Below are 26,056 nucleotides of genomic sequence, written 5' to 3'. Positions count from 1 at the left end.
GTTGCCAGTTCACTCCTGGCCGCTCTACTTCCCTTCTAGCTCCTTGCTTGTGGCCTGGAAAAGCAGTGGAGGATGGTCCAAAGCCTTAGGACCCTGCACTGGCATGGAGATTCCGAGGAAGCTCCTAGCTCTCGATCAGCTTAGCTCCAGCTGTTGTGGCCACTAAGGGGAGTGAACCAGCAGACAGAAAATCTCTGTCTCTCCTCTCTGTAAACCTGCCTTTCCAATAAAAAAAAATAAACAAATCTTAAAACACAACAAACAAACAAAAACTATGGGGGGGATCAGCGCTTTGGTCCATTTGGTTCGGTTGCTACCTACAATGCTGGCATCCTATACAGGCACCAGCTTGAGTCCGTCTGGTCCACTTCCAATCAAGCTCCTTGCTAACACACCTGAGAAAGCAGAAGCTGGCCCAGACTTGGACCCCACCAACCACATGGTACATGCAGCTGAAACTTCCGGCTCCTGTTTTCAGCCCAACAAAGACCCAGCCTCTGCTGCTGTGGCCATTTAAGGAGTAAGCCAGTGGATGGAAGACCTTCTCTCTCTCTCCTTCTTTATTAATTCTATCTTTTCAAGAAAATAAATCTTAAAAGGAAAAAAATCCTAAGAACAGCTATGAATGATACCAAAATAATTATTTCCCAAAGATTCATAATCTTTAAGAACCAGTAATTTACTTTCTCATATAAAGGTTTATTTATTTATTTATTGAAAAGTCAGATTTACATAGAGGAGGAGAGACAAAGATCTTCCATCTGCTGGTTTACTCCCCAAGTAGCCACAATGGCCAGAGCAGATCTGAAGCGAGAAGCAGGAACCTCGTTTGAGTCTCCTATTCAGTGCAGGGTCCCAAGGCTTTGGGCTGCCCTCTACTGCTTTCCCAGGCCACAGCAGGGAGCTGGATGGGAAGTGCATCAGCCAGGACACAGACTGGCACCCATATGTGATCCTGGTGCATACAAGATCAGGACTTTAGCCACAGGCTATTGTGTGGAGCCAAGTAATTTTCTTTATATATTTTCTATTTCTACAGTAATTATTTTTAGAGCTGAGATTACATTAAAGGGCTGTGAAAAAATTTAATCAAGACAAATTAATTTGAGTGCAAAAAAATTGTTAAAACCTAGTTTCCTCATAATATACATCTTGCACGAAAGTATCTGAAGCTCTGTACTTAAAAATATTAACAGATTCCCCAAATTAGCATAAAAAATGTAAAAATGGGCTTGGCACGATGGCCTAGCAGCTATAGTCCTTGCCTTGCATGTGCCGGGATCCCATATGGGCACTGATTCATGTCACAACCACAAACCTAGTTCTGGTCTGGGAAAGCAGTCGAGGGCAGCCCAAAGCCTTGGGACCCTGCACCCGCATGGGAGACCCAGAGGAGGCTCCTGGCTCCAGGCTCCTGGTTCTAGATAAGCACAGCTCCAGCTGTTGCAGCCACTTGGGTGTGAATCAGCGGATGGGATATCTTTCTGTCTCCTCTCTGTATGTATGATTTTCCGATAAAAATAAATTATCTTTAAATTTTTTTTAATTTTTTTATTTGAATGACAGAGAAGGAGAGGGAGAGAAGCAGAGTGACAGCGAAGAGAAGATCTTCAATCCACTGGTTTACTCCCCAACTGCCCACAACAGCTAGGACTTGGCCAGGCCAAAGCAAGAGCCAGGAACTCCATTTACTCATAAAACTGCCTTTCAAATAAAAGTGAATTAATCTTTAAAAACACTGTAAGATATACTTAAGCTTTGGTAACACAGCATCTGTCACATTACTACTTCTGAGTTAAATGGTATTGATTTCAGTTACACTGTTTAAATTTACAATTGTTGTATGACATTTAATCATAAGTGGTTTGTATCTAATTTCATGCTTGAATGAGAATTTTTTAAATAAGTCAATATAGATTATCCTTTGCAATTAAAACTAGGAATTCCAAATAATAAAATTAAGTCTAAGACAGTGGAATCAAGAAGGCGGAATAGGGTAAGGACACGTTTATACAGACGGAAAAACATTTAACCAGGATGAAGCAGAGAGGACATATTTCAGGTTGTAGGAAAGGACAGAACAACAGTAGAGGGATACCTGGAGACTGACAGACACAGGAAAGCAGCGGACACAACAGTGTGGTGTTGCAGTGACTGATACTCCAGCATGGCGATCTGAACTCCACAGCAGCCATAACTCCACCAGCAACCAGGTGGGAAGGGACTTTCACTGGGAGCTCGGGAGGTGAACCCAGACAAAGAACTGTCCGTTCTGCTGGTCCATTTGATTTGACCAGCAGCAGAGACAGAGCAGCAGATCTCAGATGGGCAGTGCAAGAACAGGGCGGATTTCACAGCCCAGTCAGCCCCCTAGAGCTGAATTGGGCACCATTTTGTGTAAACAGGAAAGGGCAAGGGAAGGGACAGAGCATGCGCTGAGCTGGGAGTGAGCTCATTTCTAACTCGGTGAACTTCAGCAGCGTGGCATTCTACGGGTTCCACCCAGGGCAGGTCTGGAAAAGCACTCAGATCTGACGGCCAGCATATCAAGAACCTTAGTGGTGGTACGTCAGGCGCCATTTTGGGCACTGTGGCAATAGCTTTGGGACTGCAGGGGACAATAGTGAACTGCACAAGTGCTGATCTTGCGAGAACTTGCTGAGTTCTTGTGGATTGCACTGGTCCCGCAGGAAAATAATACTGACTGTGGCAGCGTACCAGCCAAAATAGGTCTGTGTGGCACCCAGACCTGACGTCCAACAGGTTCCGACAAGATCAGTGCCACCAGCAACCTAATTATATAGGACACCTGGTGTCTCTCTAATCCTGGCACCTGCTCCAGCCGGAAGTGGAGAAAGGTTGCAGAGACAACAGTGCAGCCTCAGCATAGTATCACAGGAGGTGGAGAGAGGTGAGCCAAGAGCTGGGGCTGTGGAGACCACAGTGGAAATCTGACATAAGAACCCAGACCTGGAACTTGCTGGAGGTTGTAGCACAAGTGGCTGCAAGCACAAAGTGTGTACCAACTGCAACAAGTAAAATCGCATTGTAGACCTGTGGGTGACACAGCTTAGAAACCTACCCCAAGGAGAAGACTCTGCTAACCAGAAGTACAATCATCAAGAGCAAAAGAAGAGACAAAGACACAATGAATATTGCCGAAACCTACCCTGAAAGGGAACAAAACCCTATGTCAACCTCAGAGTTAACTGAGGAAGACATCGAGAAAATGGGGCACACAGACTCCATAAGACTCATTTTAAAGATTCTGATCAACAATGAGAAGCTCATGCAAGAGTTCAAAGAATTTAAGGAAACAATAAAGCAAATCAAGGCTGATATATCAGAAATCAAGAACACAGTGGAGCAAATTAAAAGTACAGTGGAGAGTCTCCAAAACAGAATGAAGCAAGCAGAAGAAAGAATCTCAGAATTGGAAGGTATTTCCTATCACCAGGGGGAAGCAAACAAAAAGCTGGAAGCAGAGCTGGATCAGGCCAAAAAAAGTATTCAAGAATTGAAAGACACTATTACGAGGCCAAGTCTAAGAGTTATGGGAGTCCCAGAAGGTGCAGAAAGAGAAGCTGAGTTTGCAAATGTATTTAATGAAATAATAAAGGAAAATTTCCCTAATCTAGAGGAAGAACTGGGCAACAAGATCCAGGAGGGGCACAGGACTCCCAACAGGCTTGACCAAACACAATCTTCACCAAGACACATGATAATCAAGGTCTCTTCAATCGAACATAAGGAAAAGATCCTTACATGTGCACGTGAAAAAAATCAATTGACATATAAAGGAAAGCCAATCAGCTCACAGGAGATCTCTCACAGGAAACTCTACAGGCAAGAAAAGAATGGAGTGACATATTCCAGATTCTAAAAGAAAAAAATTGTCGGCCCAGGATAACATACCCAGCAAAGCTTTCTTTCGTCTTTGAAAATGAAATAAAATTCTTCCACAGTAAAGAAAAGCTAAAGGAATTTGCCTCTTCCAAACCTGCCCTACAAATGATACTTCAAAATGTTCTCTTGGCAGAGAAGAAGAATAGCACCTATCAAAACCAAAGGCAAATGGGAAGAACATCCCACTAAAATGACAACAGAAGACTAAACCAATGAACAACCCATTCCTAGAAGGACAGGACCAAAGTACCATCCATACATATTAAACCCTGAATGTAAATGGCTTAAGCTCAATCAAACGTCATTGATTAGTAGACTGGATTAAAAATCAACACCCATCTGTTTATTGTCTGGAGGAGACTCACTTCAACAAAGATCAGCAGAAACAATATCACATGGATTTTGTTGTTTTCTGTCAGTTTCATCTCTTCAAAACACTTCCTTCTGATTAAACCATTCAATGACTCGTAGATCATGCAGTGGCATCATTTTCTTCAAGAAGGTTCTTGATTTTCATTTCTTCAGCTACGCATTAGTCATTTAATAGCATGTTATTTAACTTCTTGGTGTTGTTAATTTCTTTTTTCTCCCGGATGTTGATTTTGTTTTGTGGCTCTTCATTTAAGGGGATGTACAGTAGTTGTGCAATGGAGACTGTCATGTCTAGTAACATGTCATTTAACTTCATGGCACTGTAAATTTCTATTTTTCTTTTCATTGTTGATTTTGTATCACAACTTTTCATTTAAGGGAATGTACAGTTGTTGCATAATGGAGACTGTCATGTCTAGTAACATGTCATTTAACTTCATGGCATTGTAAATTTCTTCTTTTCTTTCTATTGTTGATTTTGAATCACAACTTTTCATTTAAGGGGATGTATGGTAGCTGTGAAATGGAGACTAACATTGAGATGTGAGGATGTAGTATGGTATGCATTTCTGCTTCCAGACAAAGATGGACTTACGATGAAACTATTAACTATATCTTGACAATAGTATTCTGGACTCTCTGCCATTGTCTAGGCCCGCAATGATGGACATATGACTGAGTATGAAGAACTATATGTTAGTAATGATATAGAGGAACTGGGGGGGAGGGATCTGTGGAGGGGATAAGGGAATATGAAACTGTATTATAAAATAATAACAATAATAGTAAAACATTAAAAAAGAAAAAACAAAAAAAGTCTAAGAAATACTATGGCAGCTTATATCTGAATAAGAAAGCAATATGAGAAAAAAACCCAAATACAGCCCTGTAAACATTAAAACAAAAATGTCAGAAATCTTGTAGCCTGAAGTATTTCTACCTGATCTCTGTCTTACAGAATATGACTTAATCCAATATAGCAGAAAGAATTCCTTTATGATATTCATTTCTTCCACAAAAATCAGACAGCTTGGGACTGGTATTGCCGCATAGTGGGTTAATACATCACGGGAAACAAGATGGAGGAACAGGATGAGGACACGTTAAAATGGACAGAGAACAGTGGAGAGGCAGACAGGGCGTGATTCTGGGTAGAGGAGTGGACAACTGATGGCGGAGGGGACACCTGGGGACCCGTGGAGGCAGGAAAGCAGCAGAGACAGCGCAGCAGCATTCGGAACTCCACAAGCGGAAAGCCGGGAATGGGAGGTCACTGGGAATACAGTTGAGTCAAGCCATGGAACTGCCAGTCCTGGTGATATTTTTAATCCAATTATGAGCCAAAACAAAGCAGTGGAGCCTTTGCGGATGGGTGTGGGAGCAGGGTGAAGTTCACAACCCAGCCTCCCAAACAGGGCCACATTGGGGGCCATTTTAAGTGAAAAAGCCCCTCGGTAAAGTGGGGGCAGATCAATGGCAATCAGCACACGCTCTAAGCCCAGGGAAAACACACTTCTGTTTCACTTGTCCCAACAGGAAAGTAATACCAATGCAGCATCCCACAGGATCCATCCAAAAAGAAAAAAGAAAAAAAAAAGGTACAGGTTGCCCCCAGACCAAGCTACTAGCAGGTTCTGGCATGAAGAGGAAAAATTCCACGTTCTGCCATCAGGGACAAGTACCACTGACAACACTGTGATCCAGTTTAAGGACTCACCTGGTATCTCTAATCCTAGATACCGAGCAGGGGAAAGGCTGAGCAGACAACGGTGGGTCACAGAATCAACAGAATCAACAGGGGTGGAATGATACCACCAGGTGTTCTGGCTGCAGAAGCCACAGGAGGAGTGCAGCATGTAGTCTGGATCTGAAACTCGCTGGAGGAAGTGACACAACCTGAAACCAGCACTTAAAAGGATCAGTACAAACTAGACCTGTGGACCACACAGCTTAAAAATTGGCCCTGAGGAGAATCTGTTAATCTGCATTGCAATGGTCAAGGGCAAAAGAGGCAGCACAAGAAACATTAAACAGATTATCAATGCCTCCTAAACAATCTCAGAATTAACTGATGAAGACATTGAGGAGCTGCTGGATTAAGAATTTTTTAAAAATGTACATGAAGCTCCTTAAAAACACCCAGAAGCAGATGCAGGAGTTCAAGGACTGCATTACACAGGAAACAGCAGCAGTAAAACAGAATCAAACCAAAATGAAGAGTTACATGGAGCAAATTAAAAATTCAATGGAAAGTCTCAATAATAAAATGAATGAGGCAGAGGAAAACATTTCAGAACTGAAAAACATCACATATGAAAATGCTGAAACAGAGCGAGAAGAGGCACTGAGTGGCGCTAAGCAAACCATACAAAAATTAAATGATAATCAAAAGATAAAACTTAGGGGTTATGGGAGATCCTGAAGACACAGAAAGAGAAGCTGCACTGAAAGAGGTATTCAATGACATAATAAATAACTCCCTCAACATGGAGAAAGGAAGGAGAAACAAATACAGGAAAAGCAGAGAATCCAGAATACTCAACCAGAAGTGATCCTTGCCACAGCACATCATGAACAATCTCTCTGCAGTTGAACACAAAGAAACTATACTTAAATATACAAAAGAGAAACATCAATTAACTTATAGAGGAATTCCACTCAGACTCACAGCTGACCTCTCTGAAGAAAACCAACAGGCCAGAAGAAAATGGAGTAATATGTTCCAGATTCTAAAAGGAAAAACTGTCAACCCAGAATAACACCCATCAGAGCTTTCCTTTGTATTTGAAAATGAAAGTAAGTACTTCCAAATCAAACAAAAACTGAAAGACTTTGCATCTATCATGTCTGCCCTACCGATGTTGTTCAATGATACGCTACTGATATAAAGAACACCTAACCAAATTCAAAAGCAAACGGGCAGAACAACCCAATAAAACCACAAAAGAAACCTAAATCAAACAATGAGAAACCCAATGACCAAATCACTACCTGTCAATATTAACCGTCATGCAGATGACTTAAACTCATCAATCCAAAAATATAGATTAGTGGACTGGATCAAAAAACAGGACTCATCCATCTGTTGCATACAAGAAACACATCTCACAAATAAAGGTATGTAGAAACTGAAAGTGAAAGGATGGAAAAAGATATTCCAGACTAATGGAAAGTAAAAACAAGGTAGTAATGCCATTCTAACATCAGATACTACAGACTTCAACATGAAAAGCATTAAAAGAGATGAAGGATACCACATATGATTAAGGGATCCATTCAGCAAGAAGAAATCACAACGATAAATGCATATGCACCAAATGCCAAGGCACCTAGCTACAAGAAATAAGAAATGATGGATTTAAAGGGAGACATAGACTCCAATACAATAATAGTGGGGGGACTTACGGACAGATCAACAAGACAGAAACTCATCAAGCAAACAACAGAGCTAACCTGGACAACAGAATAAATGGACTGAACCTATCTACACAACCTTTCATTCTATGGATACAGAATACACCTTTTTTTTCCTCAGTACATGGAACTTTCTCAAGGATTGATCACACTATAGGCCACAAAATAAGCGTTAGCAAATTTTTAAAAATCAAATCATTCTGTGCATCTTCTCAGACCATAATGGAGTGAAACTGGAGACAAGCAAATCGAAATACCCTAAAAGATACACAAATGCTTGGAAACTGAACAACATGCCACTGATAAACAATGAGTTATAGAAGAAATCAAAGAGGAAACAAAAGTTCATTTAAAAACAAGAGAAGGCATTAACACATCAAATCTTGAGGAATGCAGTGAAAGCAGTGTTAAGAGGAAGGTTCATTGCAATCAGTGTCTATACCAAGAAACTAGAAAGGCACCAGATAAATGAGCTAAATGTACAGCTAAAGGAACTAGAAAAACAACAGTAAAACAATCCCAAGATTAACAGAAAAAGAGAAATAATCAAAATAAGGGAGAAGAAAAAACAAATAGAAACCAAAGGAAAAATACAAATGATCAATGAATCAAAGAACTGGTTCTTTGAGAAAAACTAACAAAAAATAGCTACACCACTAGCCAAAGCAATTAAGAGAGAGAGAGAGAGAGAAAGATTTGAATATAAAGTATCAGAGATGAAAAAGCAAACATAATAATGGATATCTTCAACATGCACAGAATTTTCAGGAAATATTATAAACAACTACAAGCCAACAAATCAGACCTACAAAAAAAATGGATAGATTTCTGGACATATATAGTTTACCAAAATAAATCACGAGGTAATTAAAAATTTCAATGGACCTATAACTAGAACAGAGATTGAATCAGTAATTAGTTGTTTCCAACAAAGAAAAGTCCTGGACCAGATGGCTTCATGTTGAATTTTGCCAAATGTTTCAAGAACTTATTCCACCCTCCCACAAGCTATTCAAAACAATAGAAAGGGAGGCAAAGCTTCCGAATTCTTTCTATGAAACCAACATCACCTTTCTGCCAAAGCCAACTAGACACAAATGACAAAACTACAGACCGATATCCCTGATGAACACAAAAGCAAAAATACTCAACAAAATACTAGCCAACAGAATCCAACAATACATCAGGTAGAGCATACAACCAGGCCACGTGGTATTTCTCCCTGGCATGCAGGAATGATTTAACACATGCAAGTCAATAAATGTGATATACCACAGAGCAGAACGAAGTATAAAAACCATACGGTCATCTCAAGATAAAAGAGACATCTGATAACATCCAGCAACACATCATGCTAAAAACCCTAAACAAGATAAGCAATACACAACAAAACCCAATGCCAGTACCATACTGAACGGGAAAGACAGGAAGCTTTCCCACTAAGATCTGAACTAAGTAAGTCTATCCATTTTTGCTACTGCTATTCAACACAGTATTAGAAGCCCTTGCTGGAGCTATTATGCAAGAAGAAAAAATTAAAGGAATTCAAATTAAAGGTGAAAATTCAAATTATCCTTGTTCACAGATGACATGATTCTACATATAGAAGAATCAAAAGACTTCATAAAGAGACTACTGGAGTTTGGCAAGGTGGTAAGGTACAAAATCAATGAACAAATCAATGGCCCTAGTATATATAAACAATTCCATGGCTGAAAAAAAATCTTGTGAGAACAGTCCCTTTCAAAATAGCAGAGAACCACTTTAAATACCATGCATTAAGCATTAACCAAAGACGTGGAAGATCTCTATGATGAAAATTACAAAACATTAATGAACTGAGGAAGACATTAAAAGATGAAATTTTTAAAGTGCAATGCTAAATATTTGATCTTTATTTTTGCATTTCTGATGTGAGAGCAGGACCTCATTTGTTTGTTTTATGACACAGTTTAAGACACTGGGATTTCCCTTCCCCCTCCTTTAATTCCCTCCCCTCCCACTGATTTCCCTTCTCATTTTGTGATGGGTATCTTTCATGAACAGTCCACCATGCTGCCACTAGAGTGTATTCCGACAATGCAACCACGGACAGTGTCAGAGAGTCCAGTATCCTACTGTCAGGACATCTACAACCATTTAATTGGGAGTCCAACCAACCTTGTTCTATAGGCACAGAGACATACTATTCTGTCTCCACATCTCAATGTATCTGTTTCTACTACATTTCCATTATACTTACCCTTAAATACAGAGCCAGTGTACACAATCACAATAGGGAGAAAAACAAACTTTCAAAAGATGGAAAAATTTACCACATTCCTGCATCAGTAGAATCAACACCATCAAAAAGTCTATATTGGGCCCAGCACAGTACCCTAGTGGCTAAAGGTTGGCACATGCTGGGATTCCATATGGGAGCGGGTTTATGTCCTGCCTACTCCATTTCCCATCCAGCTCCCTTGTTGTGGCCTGGGAAAGCAGTCAAGGACAGCCTAAAGCCTTGAGACACTGCACCCGTGTCAGAGTCTCAGAAGAGGCTAGAGGCTAGAGGCTCCTGGCTTTGGATCGGCTCAGCTCCAGTCATTGCAACCACTTGGGGAGTAAACCAGCAGATGGGAAATCTTGCTCTCTGTCTCTCCTTCTCTCTATAATTCTGAATTTCCAATAAAAAATAAATAAGTCTTTTTTTAAAAAAAAAAGTCTATATTACCAAAGTAATATGCAGATTCAGTGCAATCCCAATCAAAATCCCAACAACATACTTCTCAGAAATAGTAGATGCAAATGAGACCACAAATAACCAAAGCTATCCAGAAGAATAAAAATCAAGCTGGAGGAATCACAATTAAAGACCTCAAGGCACACTACAGAGCAGTGGTCATCAAAACAACTGCACTGGTACAAGAACAGAGAAGATCAATGAAACAAAAGTGAGCCCACACATGTATAGCCAACTACTGATCTTTGAGAACAGAACTGAAAATAATCCAGGGAAAAAGGTCTCTTTAACAGGTGCTATTGGGACAACTGGGTATCAGCTTGCAGAAAAAACAAGACCGCTACCTTTTGCCTTATACAAATAGCAGCTCTAAACGGATCAAGGACCTCAATGTGTACCCAGAAACCATCAAATATTAGAGAAAAACATAGGAAACACACTACAAGATACAGGCATTGTTAAAGACTTCTTAGAAAAGTCACCAAAAGCACAGGCAGTCAAAGCCAAAATAAACAAATGGGACTACATCAAACTGTTTGTACAGCAAAGAAAATGATCAACAAAGTGAAGAAGCAACCAAAAGAATGAGAGAAAATTTTTGCACACTACACAACAGATGGGGACTAATATCCAGCATACAAAGAGCTTCAGAACCTCAACAACAAAACAAACAACTCTGTGAAGCAATGGGCGAAAGAAAAAGGGCAGGCATTTTCCAAAAGAACAAATTCAAGTAGAAAACAGAAAAAGTTTCATTTAACACCCTATTACACAAACAAAACCTTCTGAACATCTGACAATAAAGGAAAGACTGGCACAACTACACTATAAAATATTTAGTATTAAAAACTGGATATACCCAGAGCGATGGCGCAGCGGCTAAATCCTCACCTTGCATCCACCAGGATCCCATATAAGTGCTGGTTCAAGTCCCAGCTGTTCCACTTCCCTTTTAGCTCCCTGGAAAACCAGTCGAGGATGGCCCAAAGCCTTGAGACCCTGCACCCAAGTGGGAACCCAGAAGAGGCTTCTGGCTCCTGGCTTTGGATCAGCTCAACTCCAGCTATTGTGGTCACTTGGGGAGTGAGTGAACCAGTGGATGGAAGATCTTTCTCTCCTCTCTGTAAATAGGACTATCCAATAAAAATAAATAAAACACACACAGACACAAGGGCAGGCATTGTGGCACAGCTACTTGAACAACAGCTTGCAAAGCCCACTTGTATCAGAGTACCAGTCTGAATCCCAAGTCCTCTGCTTCCAATCCAGCGCTCTGTTAGCACACCCTGGACAGCAGCAAATGATGGCTCCAATGCTTGGGTCCCTGCCACTCACATGGGATGCATGGATGCAGTTTCAGGTTCCTGGGTTTGACCTTGCTCAGTCCTGCATGTTACTGGCTTTTGAGTAATGAACCAATAAAATAGGCAATTTCTCTCTTTCATGTAGATGAAAACAAGCATTTTGTAAAAACCCACATAAGTAGTTCTCATTCTGCTATGAAAGAATACAAACCTATTTAAAATGCAAAATAAAAACTCAGCAGAAAAATATTTAAAATACAGTACACCACAATGTTTAAAATATGGTTAAAACCCAGTTGCTACCAAAAAGCAAAAAAAAAAAAAAAAAAAGAAGTCAAGTGGTAGTAATTTTATAAGGAACCTTAATCCATATATGGTGGGAATCCATACAGTATAGCCACTGTAAAGAAAACTATGGAAGTTCCTTAGGAAAGTGAAAAATAAATCTGCCTTTTGACCCAGCTATCACACTTTAAGATTTCTATCTAAGGAACTGAGATCAGCACATCAGAGATACTTACACTCCCATAATTATTCCAGAAATATCATAACAGCTAAGATATGAAATCAACTTAGGTGTCCATTAACAGATAAGAAAATACTAGCTGCAATGGAATACTACTCAGCCATATTAATGAAATCCTGACCTTGAAGCTAAATGGATGAAATTGAAAAGCACTGTGATAAGTCAGATAAGTTAGACACAAAGACAAACACATGTTCATCCACATATGAAGAAGTTAAACAGTCGTTCTAAGCAGTATAGTGGCAATACAGGTAGGAAGGGTGGAGGGAAGAAACTGCTGGATGACTGGTACCAAATCCAGTAAGGCAGAAGAATTAAGTTTTATTGTCCCATTGTACATGGGGTTACCTAAAGTCACAAAAATGTATTATAAACAAAGTGAAAAAAACAAGAGCAGGTAGGCACCAAACACAGGGAAAAGATCAGAAGATGGAAATGTCTGACTTGATGGGCTTATGTTGTATCCAAGTTGTAAGGTATTACACTGTACCCCTTGAAAATATATAAAAATATTACACATTAAACAAAAATGTTAAGTAACAGAGCTGGGCACTGGGCATGCAGTTGAAATGCTGTGTGGGCCATCCACATCCCTTTTCACAATGGTCTGCTCCTGATTCTAGTTTCCTATTATTCCACACTAGGAGACTCAAATACTTAAGAGCTCAAGTACTTAGGTCCCTGCCCAACGTGCAAGATGCCTATTGAGTTTCAAGTTCCTGCCTTCAGCCTGGCCCTGTCCCAGCTGTGGTTTATAATAAATCAATCAATGTGAGATTTCACGTTTTTAAGATTTATTTGTGATTAGAGTGTGAGAGAAGAGAGCATGGAGAAAGATTCTTCTACTCTATTCACCTACTGCCTCCAACAGCCAGGACTGGACTAGGTTGAAGCAAGAGCTAGGAACCAAGTCCAGGTCTCTGATATGAGGGGCAGCAACCCAATAACAACGTGAGTCATTATCTCTTGCCTCCTACGTGCTATAGCAGAAAACTAGATCAGACACACGGAGCACCCAGGGCCAAACCAGCACTCCTACGGGGTGCAGACATGCCAAACAGCTGCTGCAACACAAGACCCCAGATAATTTTATCATTTGTGCTTCTCCATATATTCCTCTAAAAATTAAGAATATTTTTAATATTCACTTTGCATGCTGAGATGAAAAATGACCAACAATATGCCATTCTGGATGTCACATTATCTGTTACTCCACTCTACTCGTACTAATTGAAAAGTCTATCTTCTGCTGAAACTGTGGAAATGAGCTACCACCACCATAATCAGGGTCACAGAAACCATGTCATTCAGGGTTCAGCATACAAATGAACTAGCAATGTTTATCATGCTGCTCAACTACAGAACTTCTTTCTTTCTAAACTGAAAAGAGCAGAATCCATCAGAACTGCTTCCTCTAAAACAAAAGCAAAAATTATTTTTAGCTGTATCATCTGAGGATGCATGAAGGGTCAAAGGGAAGCAATAATTCTTTGCCAGTTTGTCTCATTAATATGGAATCACTCAAAATGGCTACTCCAACTAATTTAGTACAAACACAGCTTTGTGAAGGGTACTGCTTCCTCAATAAATGTAACCAGCTTTGAGACCGAGGATACAATCCAATCCACACAAACGGATGTGCAATGTTTACGCTGAGGATTCTTTAAAATTCCTTTATCTCCATATATCAGTCATTTATAAAGTAGTCATGAGGAACTATCCAGCTGAAAGTGGGTTCATTCCTTGTCTGTTTTTATCACCATGCATCATGACAGACTCTGGGTTTGTCTGCTCTGGGGGTTTTTATTCCGTTTTTACGTTTTAGCACTCTGCCTTCTACATTACCTCCTACCAAAAATATTCAGTGTAGCAAACCTATACTATAGAAAACTCCCAGCTCTCGCCTTCAACCTCACCTGGCTATTGCAGCCATCTGGGGAATAAAACTGCAGATGGTAGATCTTTTCTTTTTTTAAAAGATTCACTTTATTTTTTATTGCAAGTCAGATATACAGAGTGGAGGAGAGACAGAGAGGAAGATCTTCATCCAATGATTCACTCCTCAAACAGCTGCAATGGCCAGAGCTGAGCCAATCCGAAGCCAGGAGCCTCTTCTGGGCCTCCCTACGTGGGTGCAGGGTCCCAAAGCCTTGGGCCGTCCTCAACTGCTTTCCCAGGCCACAAGCAGGGAGCTGGATGGGAAGTGGCGCCACCAGGATTAGAACAGGCACCCATATGGGATCCTAGCATGTGCAAGGAGAGGACTCTAGCTGCTAGGCTACCACGCTGGGCCCCAGATAGATCTTTATCAACAAAATATGTGCTTTCTAAACAAACACACAAAAAAAATTAGAATTCCATCATAGGAAAATCTATGGAAAATGATCAAGTATTTGGGGCCCAGCAGCGTGGTGGCCTAGCAGCTAAAGTCCTCGCCTTGAACACGCCCCGGGATCCCATATGGGCACCGGTTCTGATCCCAGTGGCTCCACTTCCCATCCAGCTCCCTGCTTGTGACCTGGGAAAGCAGTCGAGGACGGCCCAAAGCCCTGGGACCCTGCACCCGTGTCGGAGACCTGAAGGAAGTTCCTGGCTCCTGGCTTCAGATCGGCTTGGCGCTGGCTGTTGTGGCTCACTTGGAGAGTGAATTATCAGATGGAAGATCTTTCTCTCTGTCTCTCCTCCTCTCTGTATATCTGACTTTGTAATAAAAACAAATAAATCTTAAAAAAAATGATCAAGTATTTGGAAACAACACTTCACAATAAGCCACTTTTCAAAAGTTAATTATTTGAGGAAATGCACAAATAAACTGTATCAAAAATAAATACTGGGGAAGCAGTGTTCTGCCTAGTGGCTAGGCGCCCATATCGCATCTCAGAGTGCCCGAGTTCACACCCTCCCTTTGCTCTGGATTCCAGATTTCACTGTTGGGTACCCTGGGGCACAACAGGACAGCTTAGTGGTTTGGGGTTCCTCTACACAAGTGGGACCTGGCTCCTGGCTTCAGTCTGGCCCAGCCTTAGTCTCCACGTGAGCCAAGGAATACGAGCGCTCTTTCTCCATGCCTTTTCTCTGTGCTTTTCTGATTAATCAAATAAATAGAACTAAGGGCCAGTGTGGTGACATGGTAAGCTAATCCTCACCTGTAAGCATCAGCATCCCATATGGGATCAGTTTGTGTCCCAGTTGCTCTACTTCCGATGCAATGCCCTGCCTGTGGCTTGAAAAAGCAGATGGTCCGAAGTCTTGAACCCCTGTACCCATGTAGGAGGCCTGGCAAAAGCTCCTGGCTCCCAGCTTCAGACCAGCTCAACTATGGCCTTTGTGGCCATTTAGGAAAGCGAATCAGCAGATGGAAGACTTCTCTCTCTCTTTCTTGCTTTCTCTCTCTACAAAAATGCATCTTTCAAATAAAGATATTCTTTTAAAAATATATAATTAGTTAAATAATAAACTAAAGATTAAAACGATAAAATATAGGAACTAAGGGAAAACTTATGCAAGTGCATGAAATAATTTAAGACAAATTCCTTGAAATACCCAAACTAACAAAGCTGTCTCATAAAGAAAAAGATAGGGGTCTGAGATGCGATACAGAGGTCTAGCTGCTTCCCATTAGCTCCCTGCTAACGTGCCTGCGAAGGCACAAATGACGCCCAAGTACCTGAGTCCCTGCCACACATACGAAGACCGGGAAAAGGTTCCTGGCTCCCGGCTGTGGCCTAGTCTGGAGCTGGCTATTGTGGCCATCAGATCCAAAGCAGGAAAAGTTTTTTCCTCTCCCTCAGATTTCCCTCCTGTCATTCCTCCTTTCCAATAAAAAAAAAAAAAAGCAAATTTGTTGGGGGAGCCAGTGATGTGGCATCACAGGCTGCACTAGTGCGAGCAACACTAGCAATTCTCATGGGTGCCAAAACAGGGCAGTTCCACTTCCGATCCAGCCCCCTGCTAATGAGCCTGGAAGAGCAGCAGGTGACTCAGTGCTTGAGAACCCTGCACCCACTCAGGAAATAGAGTAAGCTCCAGGTTCCTGGCCTGGCACAGCCCCAGCGATTGCAGCCATCTCGGAAGCAAATCAGTGAACGGGAGATCTCGTTGTTTCTCCCTCTCTCTGTGAAGCTGTGCCATTCAAATGAACAAATAAATCCTTTTCTAAAAATTATTCAAAAAAATAAGCAGATCATTTGAACAAGCCTGTGTCTGTTAAAGAGATTTAATTTGAAAATAAAAATCAGTTCACAAAACAATATTCTGGACTCAGCAGTCACAGTGAATTCTGCAAGGCAGAAATACCAATTCTACATACACACTTCAACAATGCTGAAAAAAAACGAAAAGCTTCTTGACTCATTCTGTGCCAACACTAACATACAACAGCAAAGCTAGAGATAAATATTACTATTCCCTGTAAATAATAGTGGAAAAATCTTCAGTGAAATTACAGCGAATCAAATGCAGCAGTGCGTGAAAGGGACTGACGCCACAGTGAGGTCTGTATCCCAGGACTGACGCCACAGTGAGGTCTGTATCCCGGGCCTGACGCCACAGTGAGGTCTGTATCCCGGGACTGACGCCACAGTGAGGTCTGTATCCCGGGCCTGACGCCACAGTGAGGTCTGTATCCCGGGACTGACGCCACAGTGAGGTCTGTATCCGGGCCTGACGCCACAGTGAGGTCTGTATCCCGGGCCTGACGCCACAGTGAGGTCTGTATCCCGGGCCTGACGCCACAGTGAGGTCTGTATCCCGGGCCTGACGCCACAGTGAGGTCTGTATCCGGGACTGACGCCACAGTGAGGTCTGTATCCCGGGACTGACGCCACAGTGAGGTCTGTATCCGGGCCTGACGCCACAGTGAGGTCTGTATCCGGGCCTGACGCCACAGTGAGGTCTGTATCCGGGCCTGACGCCACAGTGAGGTCTGTATCCGGGGACTGACGCCACAGTGAGGTCTGTATCCGGGGACTGACGCCACAGTGAGGTCTGTATCCCGGGCCTGACGCCACAGTGAGGTCTGTATCCCGGGACTGACGCCACAGTGAGGTCTGTATCCGGGGACTGACGCCACAGTGAGGTCTGTATCCCGGGCCTGACGCCACAGTGAGGTCTGTATCCCGGGACTGACGCCACAGTGAGGTCTGTATCCGGGCCTGACGCCACAGTGAGGTCTGTATCCGGGCCTGACGCCACAGTGAGGTCTGTATCCCGGGACTGACGCCACAGTGAGGTCTGTATCCGGGACTGACGCCACAGTGAGGTCTGTATCCGGGACTGACGCCACAGTGAGGTCTGTATCCCAGGACTGACGCCACAGTGAGGTCTGTATCCCGGGCCTGACGCCACAGTGAAGTCTGTATCCGGGGCCTGCAGGGACTGTTCAGGAAAACAAACCACTACAGTAAGCTGTATTTTAAAAAATAAAGGGAGAAAGAAAACAGAACACCTCTATAGGTGCAGAGAACACATCTGAAAAACTCAGTTTCTCTTGACAAGCATATCAACAAACTAAGAGCAGAAGGAAATGAGTACAATGTGATGAAGGGACCTTATGAACACACAAACAACATCGTAAGTAACAACAAGCAAACCCAAGATCAGGAACTAGACAAGGAAGTTCATTCAATGATTCTATTGACCATATGCACGCCTACTCAGGAAAATCAAGAAAATCAAGACACACAAATTGCAAACAAAGAAGTAAAACTATCATTACTTACATATACCAAGATCCTACATGTAAAACCCCCCAGGCCCGGCGTGATAGCCTAGTAGCTAAAGTCCTCTCCACACGCATGCCGGATCCCATATGGGCACTGGTTCCTGTCCTGGCAGCCCTACTTTCCGCCCAGCTCCCTGCTCCTGGCCTGGGAAAAGCAGTCAAGGACGGCCCAAAGCCTTGGGCCCTGCACCTGCATGGGAGACCCAGAAGAAGCCCCTGGTTCCTGGCTTTGGATTGGCTCAGTTCCAGCCATTACAGCCACTTGGGGAGTGTACCAGCAGATGGAAGATCGTTCTGCCTCTACTCTCTGTATATCTGACTTTCCAACAAAAATAAATAAATCTAAAAACAAAATCCCCCAAGCACCTACAAAAAAAAATCAGAGCTAATAGTTTAGCAAGGCTTCAGGGTACAAAACTAGAGTTTTTAATACTCTACTTTTTAAAAATATAACATCATGGATTATACATAGCAATCCAAGGAAAAGATGTTCAACTTCACCTATAAGGTAAATTTTTAAAATCTCAAAATCAATAGAACTACAGTAGTATATAATTCTTATCAATTTGTTTGACAAATTTTGGAAACAAACTAACTTGTGGGCTGAGGCATGGGTTAGCAGTTAAGCCTATCCCAAAATTATGTGCCTTGGTTCAATCCCTGCCAGCCCCAACCATGATTCCCACTGATGTAGATTCCAAGAGGCAGCAGGAGAGGCCCCAATAATCAGGTTCCTGTCACCCCTGTAGGAGAGCTGGACTCAATGTCTGGCTCCCAGGGGCAGCCTTACCCACCCCCCAAGCACCACAGGAATCTGGACCTTGAGAGCAGCTACCAGTATTGAGTACTTTTCTCCTCTCTCTGCTTCTCGCTTGATCTTAGCTGAAAGCCAAGAAGCAATTCTCTCTGCTTCTCAAACGAATAGTTTTGGCATGCATGGATTTCAAATTATATTTTCACCAAAAAATTTATCTCAGGCTGGTGTCACAGCATACAGGGTATATACCTGTGACATCAGCATCTTATACGTGCACTGGTTTGTGACTCAGTTGCTCCGTATTAGCGGCCTGAGAAAAGTAGTGGAATTGGTCCAAATACTTGGCTCCCTGCACCCACCCACATGAGAGATCAGCATGAAGCTCCTGGCTTCAACTTGGCTCAGCCCTAAAGTGTAAAAAAATAAAAAAACACCTCTTACCTCCATTTGTTAAAAGTCTCAAAAGAATGAGTTTGAGCCCTACCTTATACCATACACAAAAGATTAAATGCTCCACTTTTGATCAAGCTCCCGCTAACGTGTCTGAGAAACAGCAGAGGATGCCTCGAGTATTGAGTCCCTACACCCACACAGAAGACCCAGATGACGCTCCTGGCTTCAGAGCAGCCTGTTGTTGCAGTTATCTGGGGAGTGAACCCCAGTGGAAGCAAGCTCTCTCCCTCTCTTCCTCTGTAACACTGCCTTTCAATTAAATACATAAATTGTTTTTTAAAAATTACTGAACATTACAATAACACACATATCTTCATTTTCATTACAATTCCTGGCTCATTACTCACATGTATTACCTCTATTATTTCGCGGAGAAACAGAAAAATGTTAGGACACTTAAGGTTCTGAAAGCCAAGTGTTTCTTTTTAACCTTATTCTCTCCTTTCATCTGCTCCTTTTTCTCCCAAGGGAGCCCAAGAAAACTGGAATTTCTCTCCTCTGCAATATGTCACAGAAATTCTAATCTTAAGTTCCTTGATTCAACTTTGTTTAGACAGCTAACAAAAAACCAGCATTTCACAGACGGCCACTGTGGCGAAGTAAGCGAAGTTGCTACCTGTGACACCAGTATCCCATATGAGCATGGGTTCGAGTCCCAGCTGCTCCACTTCTGTTCCAGCTTCCTGCTAATGTGCATGGGAAAGCAGCAGAACATGGCCCGGCTACTTGGGCCCCTGTCACCAACATGAGACCTGGATGCAGTTTCAGGCTCCTGGCTTCAGCCTGACCCAGTCCCAGCTGTTGCAGCCAACTTGGGGAGTGAAGCAGTAGATGGAAGATCTTTATCTCTACTCACCCCACCCCCGTAACTGTAAGTTTCATATATTTAAAGACTCCCATTTCAGGAGGACATCTGATGCCTACAAGGCAAGCAGGTTTCAGCATTTTCCCCAGTTTCTAAACACTGAATCAGATTCTCTCACCCAACCCCATCTCAACATACTGCCTATGTTTCAATCATGCCTATGCAATGAAATCTCCATAGATCTGATAAAAATGCAACTCAGAGGGTTTTTGGGCAGCTGAAAACACAGAGTCTTCTAGAAACACATTCACATGCTGAGCAGATGGCATACCGTGGAAGGATCCTTCCAGACCTACTGGTTGCTTATTTCCATCTTTTGTTTTTCCTTTATTCAGTAGAGAAGCAGGCAGACAGAGGCAGATCCCATTGAAGGCTGGTTCACTCACTAATGCCCATGCAGACCAGGGCTGGACCAAAACCAAGACTCAGGAATCAATCCCGATCTTCTGATGGGGACAGCAGGAACCATCATATGAATCATTACTATTTCTTTCCAACGTCTGCACTGTCAGGAAGCTGGAGTCAGAAGTCAAACCCAGGTAATCTGACATAGCATACAGATGCCTTAACTGCTAGACCAACCCAATGTATCTAAGTATGTGTTTCTCAGAGTTCTATAAACTACTCTAGCAAATTAATCAAGCCAGAGGGACTGGGGAGGGGAAGGCACCCAGCATATGATTCTCAATGTGTAAGGGGGTCGATACTGAGCTAAAAGAATCAGACTTGCAACTAGGTTGAAATGGGCTGTCTCATGGAACCTGTGATAGCCTAGTGGCTAAATCCTTGCCTTTCATGTGCCAGGCATATCCTGGCTATTTCACTTCCCATCCACTTCCCTTCCTGTGGCCAGCAAAGCAGTGGAGGACAGCCCAAAGTCTTGGGACCCTGCACCCACATAGGAGACCCAGAAGAAGCTCCTGGCTTCAAATCAGCTCAGCTCTGGCCGTTGCAGCCACTTGAGGAGTGAACCAGCAGATGGAAGATCTTCCTCTCTGTCTCTCCTTCCCTCTGTAAATCTGACTTTGCAATAAAAATAGATCTTTTAAAAATCCTTCTATTTGTAAATTCTAAGTTAACCAAAAGACTAAATGAACCTACGCTCCTTCAGAAATGTGTGGATTCCAAGTTAACCAAAAAGAATTTATTTAATTCCTAAGAGACTAGCACACAGGTGTTACATGCTCAAAAAAAGTCTTCACCATTCACTAAGCTGTTATTACAGGCAATAAATAAAATCTATTTGAGGAATGGCAGCAAAACAGGCTTTTTTTATTATTATTATTATTACATTTTGAGGATGGGGGAGTTGGACTTACTGCTTTATTTTCAAATAATAAAATTGTCTAGGGACCAAAGTTGTGGCCTTACAGGTAAAGCCACCCCACACAATGTCAGCACCCCATATGGATTCAAGCCCAACTGTTCCACTTCTGATCCAGCTTGCTGCTTATGGTTGGGGAAGGCAGTAGAGGATGGCCCAAATTCTTCAGACCCTGCATCCAGGTAGAAGAACTGGAAGAAGCTCCTGGCTTCAGATCAGCTCAGTTCTAGCCATTGTGGCCATTTGGAAACTGAACCAGAGGATGGAAAATCTCTTTCCTTCTCTATAAATGTGCTTTTCTGATTAAGAAAAAAAAATAGATAGTAAATCTATCTTTTAAATAAAAAAATAAAACTGTCCAGGGAGCAGCACCGTGGCAGCCTGTTACAGACTAATTCTCCACCTTCAAGTGCCAGCATCCCACAATGGTGCCGGTTTGAGTCCCAGCTGCTGCACTTCCAGTTCAGCTCCCTGCAACGGGCCTGGGAAAACAGCAGAAGACAGTCCAAGTTCTGGGCCCAGAGGACAATCCAGGATCCTGGCTTTGGACTGTCCCTCCTCTGGCCACTGCTGCAATGTGGGGAGTGAACCAGCAGACAGAAGACAGAAGATCTCTGCCTCTCCTCTCTTTCAATTAAAAATAAATCCTTAAAATAAATCAGTGCTACTGTCAGTGGCATTTCTAAAACGTAGCTAAGAAAAATGATTTCAACAGAATACAACCATTCTCAGAACAATGCAATCATTTCCCTTTCTTTGATCAATTTTCACACTAAATATAGTCCACATTTATTCTTCCTTGCGTTAATTTTTTATATTCCTAGGCATAAAATTAGTTTCCAAGAACACTGAACAAAAACACGTATTACCTATTACACATGATCAGCACATCTTTTCCCTGCTTTATAAGCAAAAACTACATTTCCAACCAAATGAAATAAGTACTGAGTTAGATAGCTCATGCTAGTGACTGATGGCTTTAGTGAAGCTAAATTGACTATCTGATAGCTGATCCTGCCAATTAACTTTCCTCTATTACAGGGTCACAGGCAGCATAAAAGAAAAAAACCTCTGCTGGTCAGTTCTCTGCAGACAAAGACAGGCAGCCAAACATTTAGCTGGATCAGCACAAATCCACTATCACTTCGATCAATTTACCAACTTCACCACAAACCAGTCATGTGAGCACTGTCATCCCGAGAGGGTGCACCAATGATAGGCCCACCACATCCTAAAATAGATGATAATCTAAGAAGTCAAGCGGAAAAATTCTACTTCAGACACAAAACTGAAAAAATAGGACACCCTGCAATTCAATTCCATTTCTGTTAAATCAATATGTGTACTTTACATTTTAAAATTCAGCCACAGTAAACACTGCACCATTCCTAAACCCCACTGGTAGCAACAGCCATGCCTCTTTTCACCTGGAGGAAACAGGCACACACAAGACAGGCCACCATCAGCCTTCCAATCCGCACACTTCTACCTAACTGCTCAGGGGAGCCATACCTTCAAACGACACTACAAATGATCTCCCAAAGGCAGGTAAGTGCATTGCTTACTGACAGCAGCTGCCATCCAATCACTTTCCATCCTCAGTTTCTCTGACCTACTAATCTTGCCCAGTGTACATTGCACTGTGCTGCGGCTTCAAGCATCTAGGTTTTGCCTAACCTACATGCAAGCGTCTACAAATTAACCACAGGTGTGGCTCGTTACCCTCCAGAGACCGGTTCCAGAACCTTCATAGACACCAGAATCCAGAATCCTTACATCAAGTGGCCTAGTAGGTGCACGTGCATATCACCAACCTACGGCACCTCCTCCAGGGTAGCCTGGATCATCTCGGCACTGCTCACATAGCTGAGCCAACGTGACCTGTAAGAGCTGTTCTACTGCTTAACAAATCACCATGAGAAACAGCCACATATGTGCAACAGAGACCCACCTTTTTCTCAGAATAGTCTCAATCAGTTGAATCATGGATGCAGAACCCTTTGGATAGGCCGGTTCACCTGTCCATGCTTTGCATTTGCTTGCGGATCAGCCTCTCCTACTTACTAGACTATGAAACTGGAGACTAGAGGCATCTACCATAAACCCGACACAGCTCCAGGCCACGCGACACATTCAAACACATCCAGCAGACACTAAAAAAGTCCTTGCCAACTGAACCTTGCAATCTCTCCTACCCAACACTGACATCTGTACTTCTTTGCTTTAATCTTCAACCCAAGATATTCTATTCCTTCTAGCCAGACTTCCACCTGCCTCTCTAAAGGGAGACTTGGATCCCATCTAGTTCTTTGTCCAACACAAATGTTCCCTACAGGATAATCAAGAAAAACCTCACAACAGCATACCTGGTTAGTCATGGGGTCCTAACAAAATTTATGAGCCAACCAGATAATATCTAATTTTTTTTTTTTTTTACAATTTTCACTGACACTTTAAGAATGCCTTCCAGTACAAGCCATGTGAAGATGCCCGCAGAGGTGGGGTGGAAGCGTGGAAGCGAGGAGAGGAAAAAAAAAAACAATTAAAAAAAAAAAAACACCATAAGGAAACAGCTTAACAGACTGCTTCCTTTTCCACCTTTTCCCCAAGAGAATTAAAATGGGCAAAGAAAGGGGAAAAACGGAGGCGGAGCCTGTAATTCGGCTAAGGAAAAGATGCTGGATTTGTCAAGTGTGGTTTTAACCTGCTAACCTTGCAAGCAATTTTTTAAAGGGGTCTGTTTCAACCCACACAACGTCTCGCTCCATCCAAGAGCAGCTGAATCTCATCTCCCCAGTATCCCTCACCCCCCGCGCGAGGCCCACCGCACACGCACACGCACACCGCTGCCACTATGTGTGCCTCTGCCAAAGCAACCATCGCGGGGGGGGGGGGGGGGAATTCAACCATGAGGCTCATTTTCCTAATTCTCTCTAAAAAACCCACAGCTGTTTCCCCAAAGGAAAATTACCTATTCTAACGGGACTGGAGAAGACGAGTTAAGTCATGTTAATGGAAGGAAGCCCATTCTCCACGGGGAGAAAATGGCATTAACTTCCAACTAGAGACAACTGCTGTTAAATCCCAGCCGTTCAGAATAATAAAATACATATCTAAAAATCTATACGTATGTATGTATTTAAGGAGGTTTTGAAGCTCTTCCCTTGGCAGTTACATAGCTGCATCTCCCGGAATTTGGGGGTCGGAGAAGGAGGGGGGAGGGTGACGGAAAGCCATCCATCCCGCCATAGGAAGAGGCAGGATTCCGTTTGCTCAGAAATGCCACCCTTCGCCGCCTCCGCCATCCCGGACCCTGAATGGCAAGGCTAGCGGGGGCGGCCGCCGGCAGGAGGCGAGGAGGTGGGAAGCGACCGCCACTCGCACCACACCGGGGACTGCCTCACGGCTTTTAGGAAGGTTCTACGAATGTCGTTTCCTGCAGCCTCCCCAAGGAGCAGCCCCAGCCCAAGCCCCAGCCCGGGCCCCGTTCCCCAGCCGGGCAGGGTCCCCACCGCGCCCGCGGCCTCGGCCCGGTGAGCCCCTGAGGCGCGCGGTCCCCAGCTCCGGGAGTCGCCCAGCTCCGGGAGTCGCCCCAGCGCCGCTCGCCAGCCCCGGGACCCGACGCGCCCCAGCCGGGGAATGCGTCGCACCTGGATGTAGTTGTTCTCGCAGTAATCAGCCACTCGCTCCAGATTCGTGTAACTGTCGAAAAGGGCCCGGCGGCCCCCCGGGATTTCCTCTTCCAGCAGCATCTGCAGCTCCGCCATCTTCACATCCTCCTCCTCCTCCTCTTCATACAGCCCGCAGAGGTAGCGGCGGCAGCAACGCCAGGGAAACCCAAGCCTGGGGGGGGGGGGTAGGGGGTGGAGAGGAGGAGCGGCGGCGACCGCGGCGGGAACTCGGGAGGAGCCAGCAACACCCCCAGCGCGCGCGCGCCGGGCCGGGGGCGGCGGGGCCGGGGGCGGGGCGCGGGCCGCGGGGCTGCGAGGCCGGTCACCGCGGCGACGGCCGGCCGGGCACGCGCACGCGCGCTCCCCGCCCCCACTTCCGGCGTCTCCTAGCGACGGCGCGGGTAGGGGCCGGGATGCGCGCGGGCGTCGGGCGCGGTTAACCCTTGGGCCCCGGACACGCTGGGCGCCCGGAGAGTCCCGCTCGGCGGCCTTTGTTAGCCGGGCGGGAGCGCGCCTCCCGAGCTCCGCCGCCGCCTTCCCGCCGGCGCCCTAGGCTCCTCCCCGGACCCGAACCCTCCGTGGAGACCCTGGAGGCTCGTGGAGGCTGCCGGAGATGCCACACTCGGCCAAAGATCACACCCTTTCAGCTTGCACAGAACTAGCACAGGCACCTCCCAGAGCCACCTGAGTTCCTCCTTTCTCTGGAGCTCGCCCCCTTGTAGTTGGGGTGTACACTGGGTTTCCTGCCCCGCCGCCTTTGCTCTGGTGTACCCCCTGAAGCCGGGGTCCCCAGGTCGGCCGGGCAGCCCCCGAGGCGCTCCTCTCTGCCCTCTCACTGCTCGGTTCCGTCAGTGGCCCCCCTCTTTTTTTTCTCATCGGATCAGTATTTAAGTTTAAAAATAGTTTTGCTGAAACTAATTTGCTTCTTCATCACAGTGCTGTTCCAAGGAGAAAATAAAGGTTGTGAAAACACCTTGAAAAATGTTGAATATACTACATACACACAAATTATACACACAC

General features: G+C 43.9%; 1 protein-coding gene across 29 annotated transcripts in view; it reads right to left on the bottom strand.

Moving 5' to 3' along the window:
* ABI2 (abl interactor 2) overlaps positions 1–25,333 on the bottom strand; it is a 99,234-nt gene extending 73,901 nt beyond the window's left edge. For all 29 annotated transcript variants that reach the window (XM_036493015.2, XM_004576918.3, XM_058664878.1 and 26 more), the window contains exon 1: positions 25,016–25,333. In XM_036493015.2, coding sequence (XP_036348908.2) covers positions 25,016–25,132 — 117 coding nt within the window. In that variant the 5' untranslated portion in view covers positions 25,133–25,333. The remainder of the gene's footprint in view (positions 1–25,015) is intronic.
* Positions 25,334–26,056: the final 723 nt, after the last annotated feature.

The sequence above is a fragment of the Ochotona princeps genome, chromosome 5 (genome assembly GCF_030435755.1).
Source record: "Ochotona princeps isolate mOchPri1 chromosome 5, mOchPri1.hap1, whole genome shotgun sequence".
NCBI classification, from domain to species: domain Eukaryota; kingdom Metazoa; phylum Chordata; class Mammalia; order Lagomorpha; family Ochotonidae; genus Ochotona; species Ochotona princeps.
Note: the sequence above shows the minus strand (reverse complement) of the source record. Positions and strands in the feature narration are given on the sequence as shown.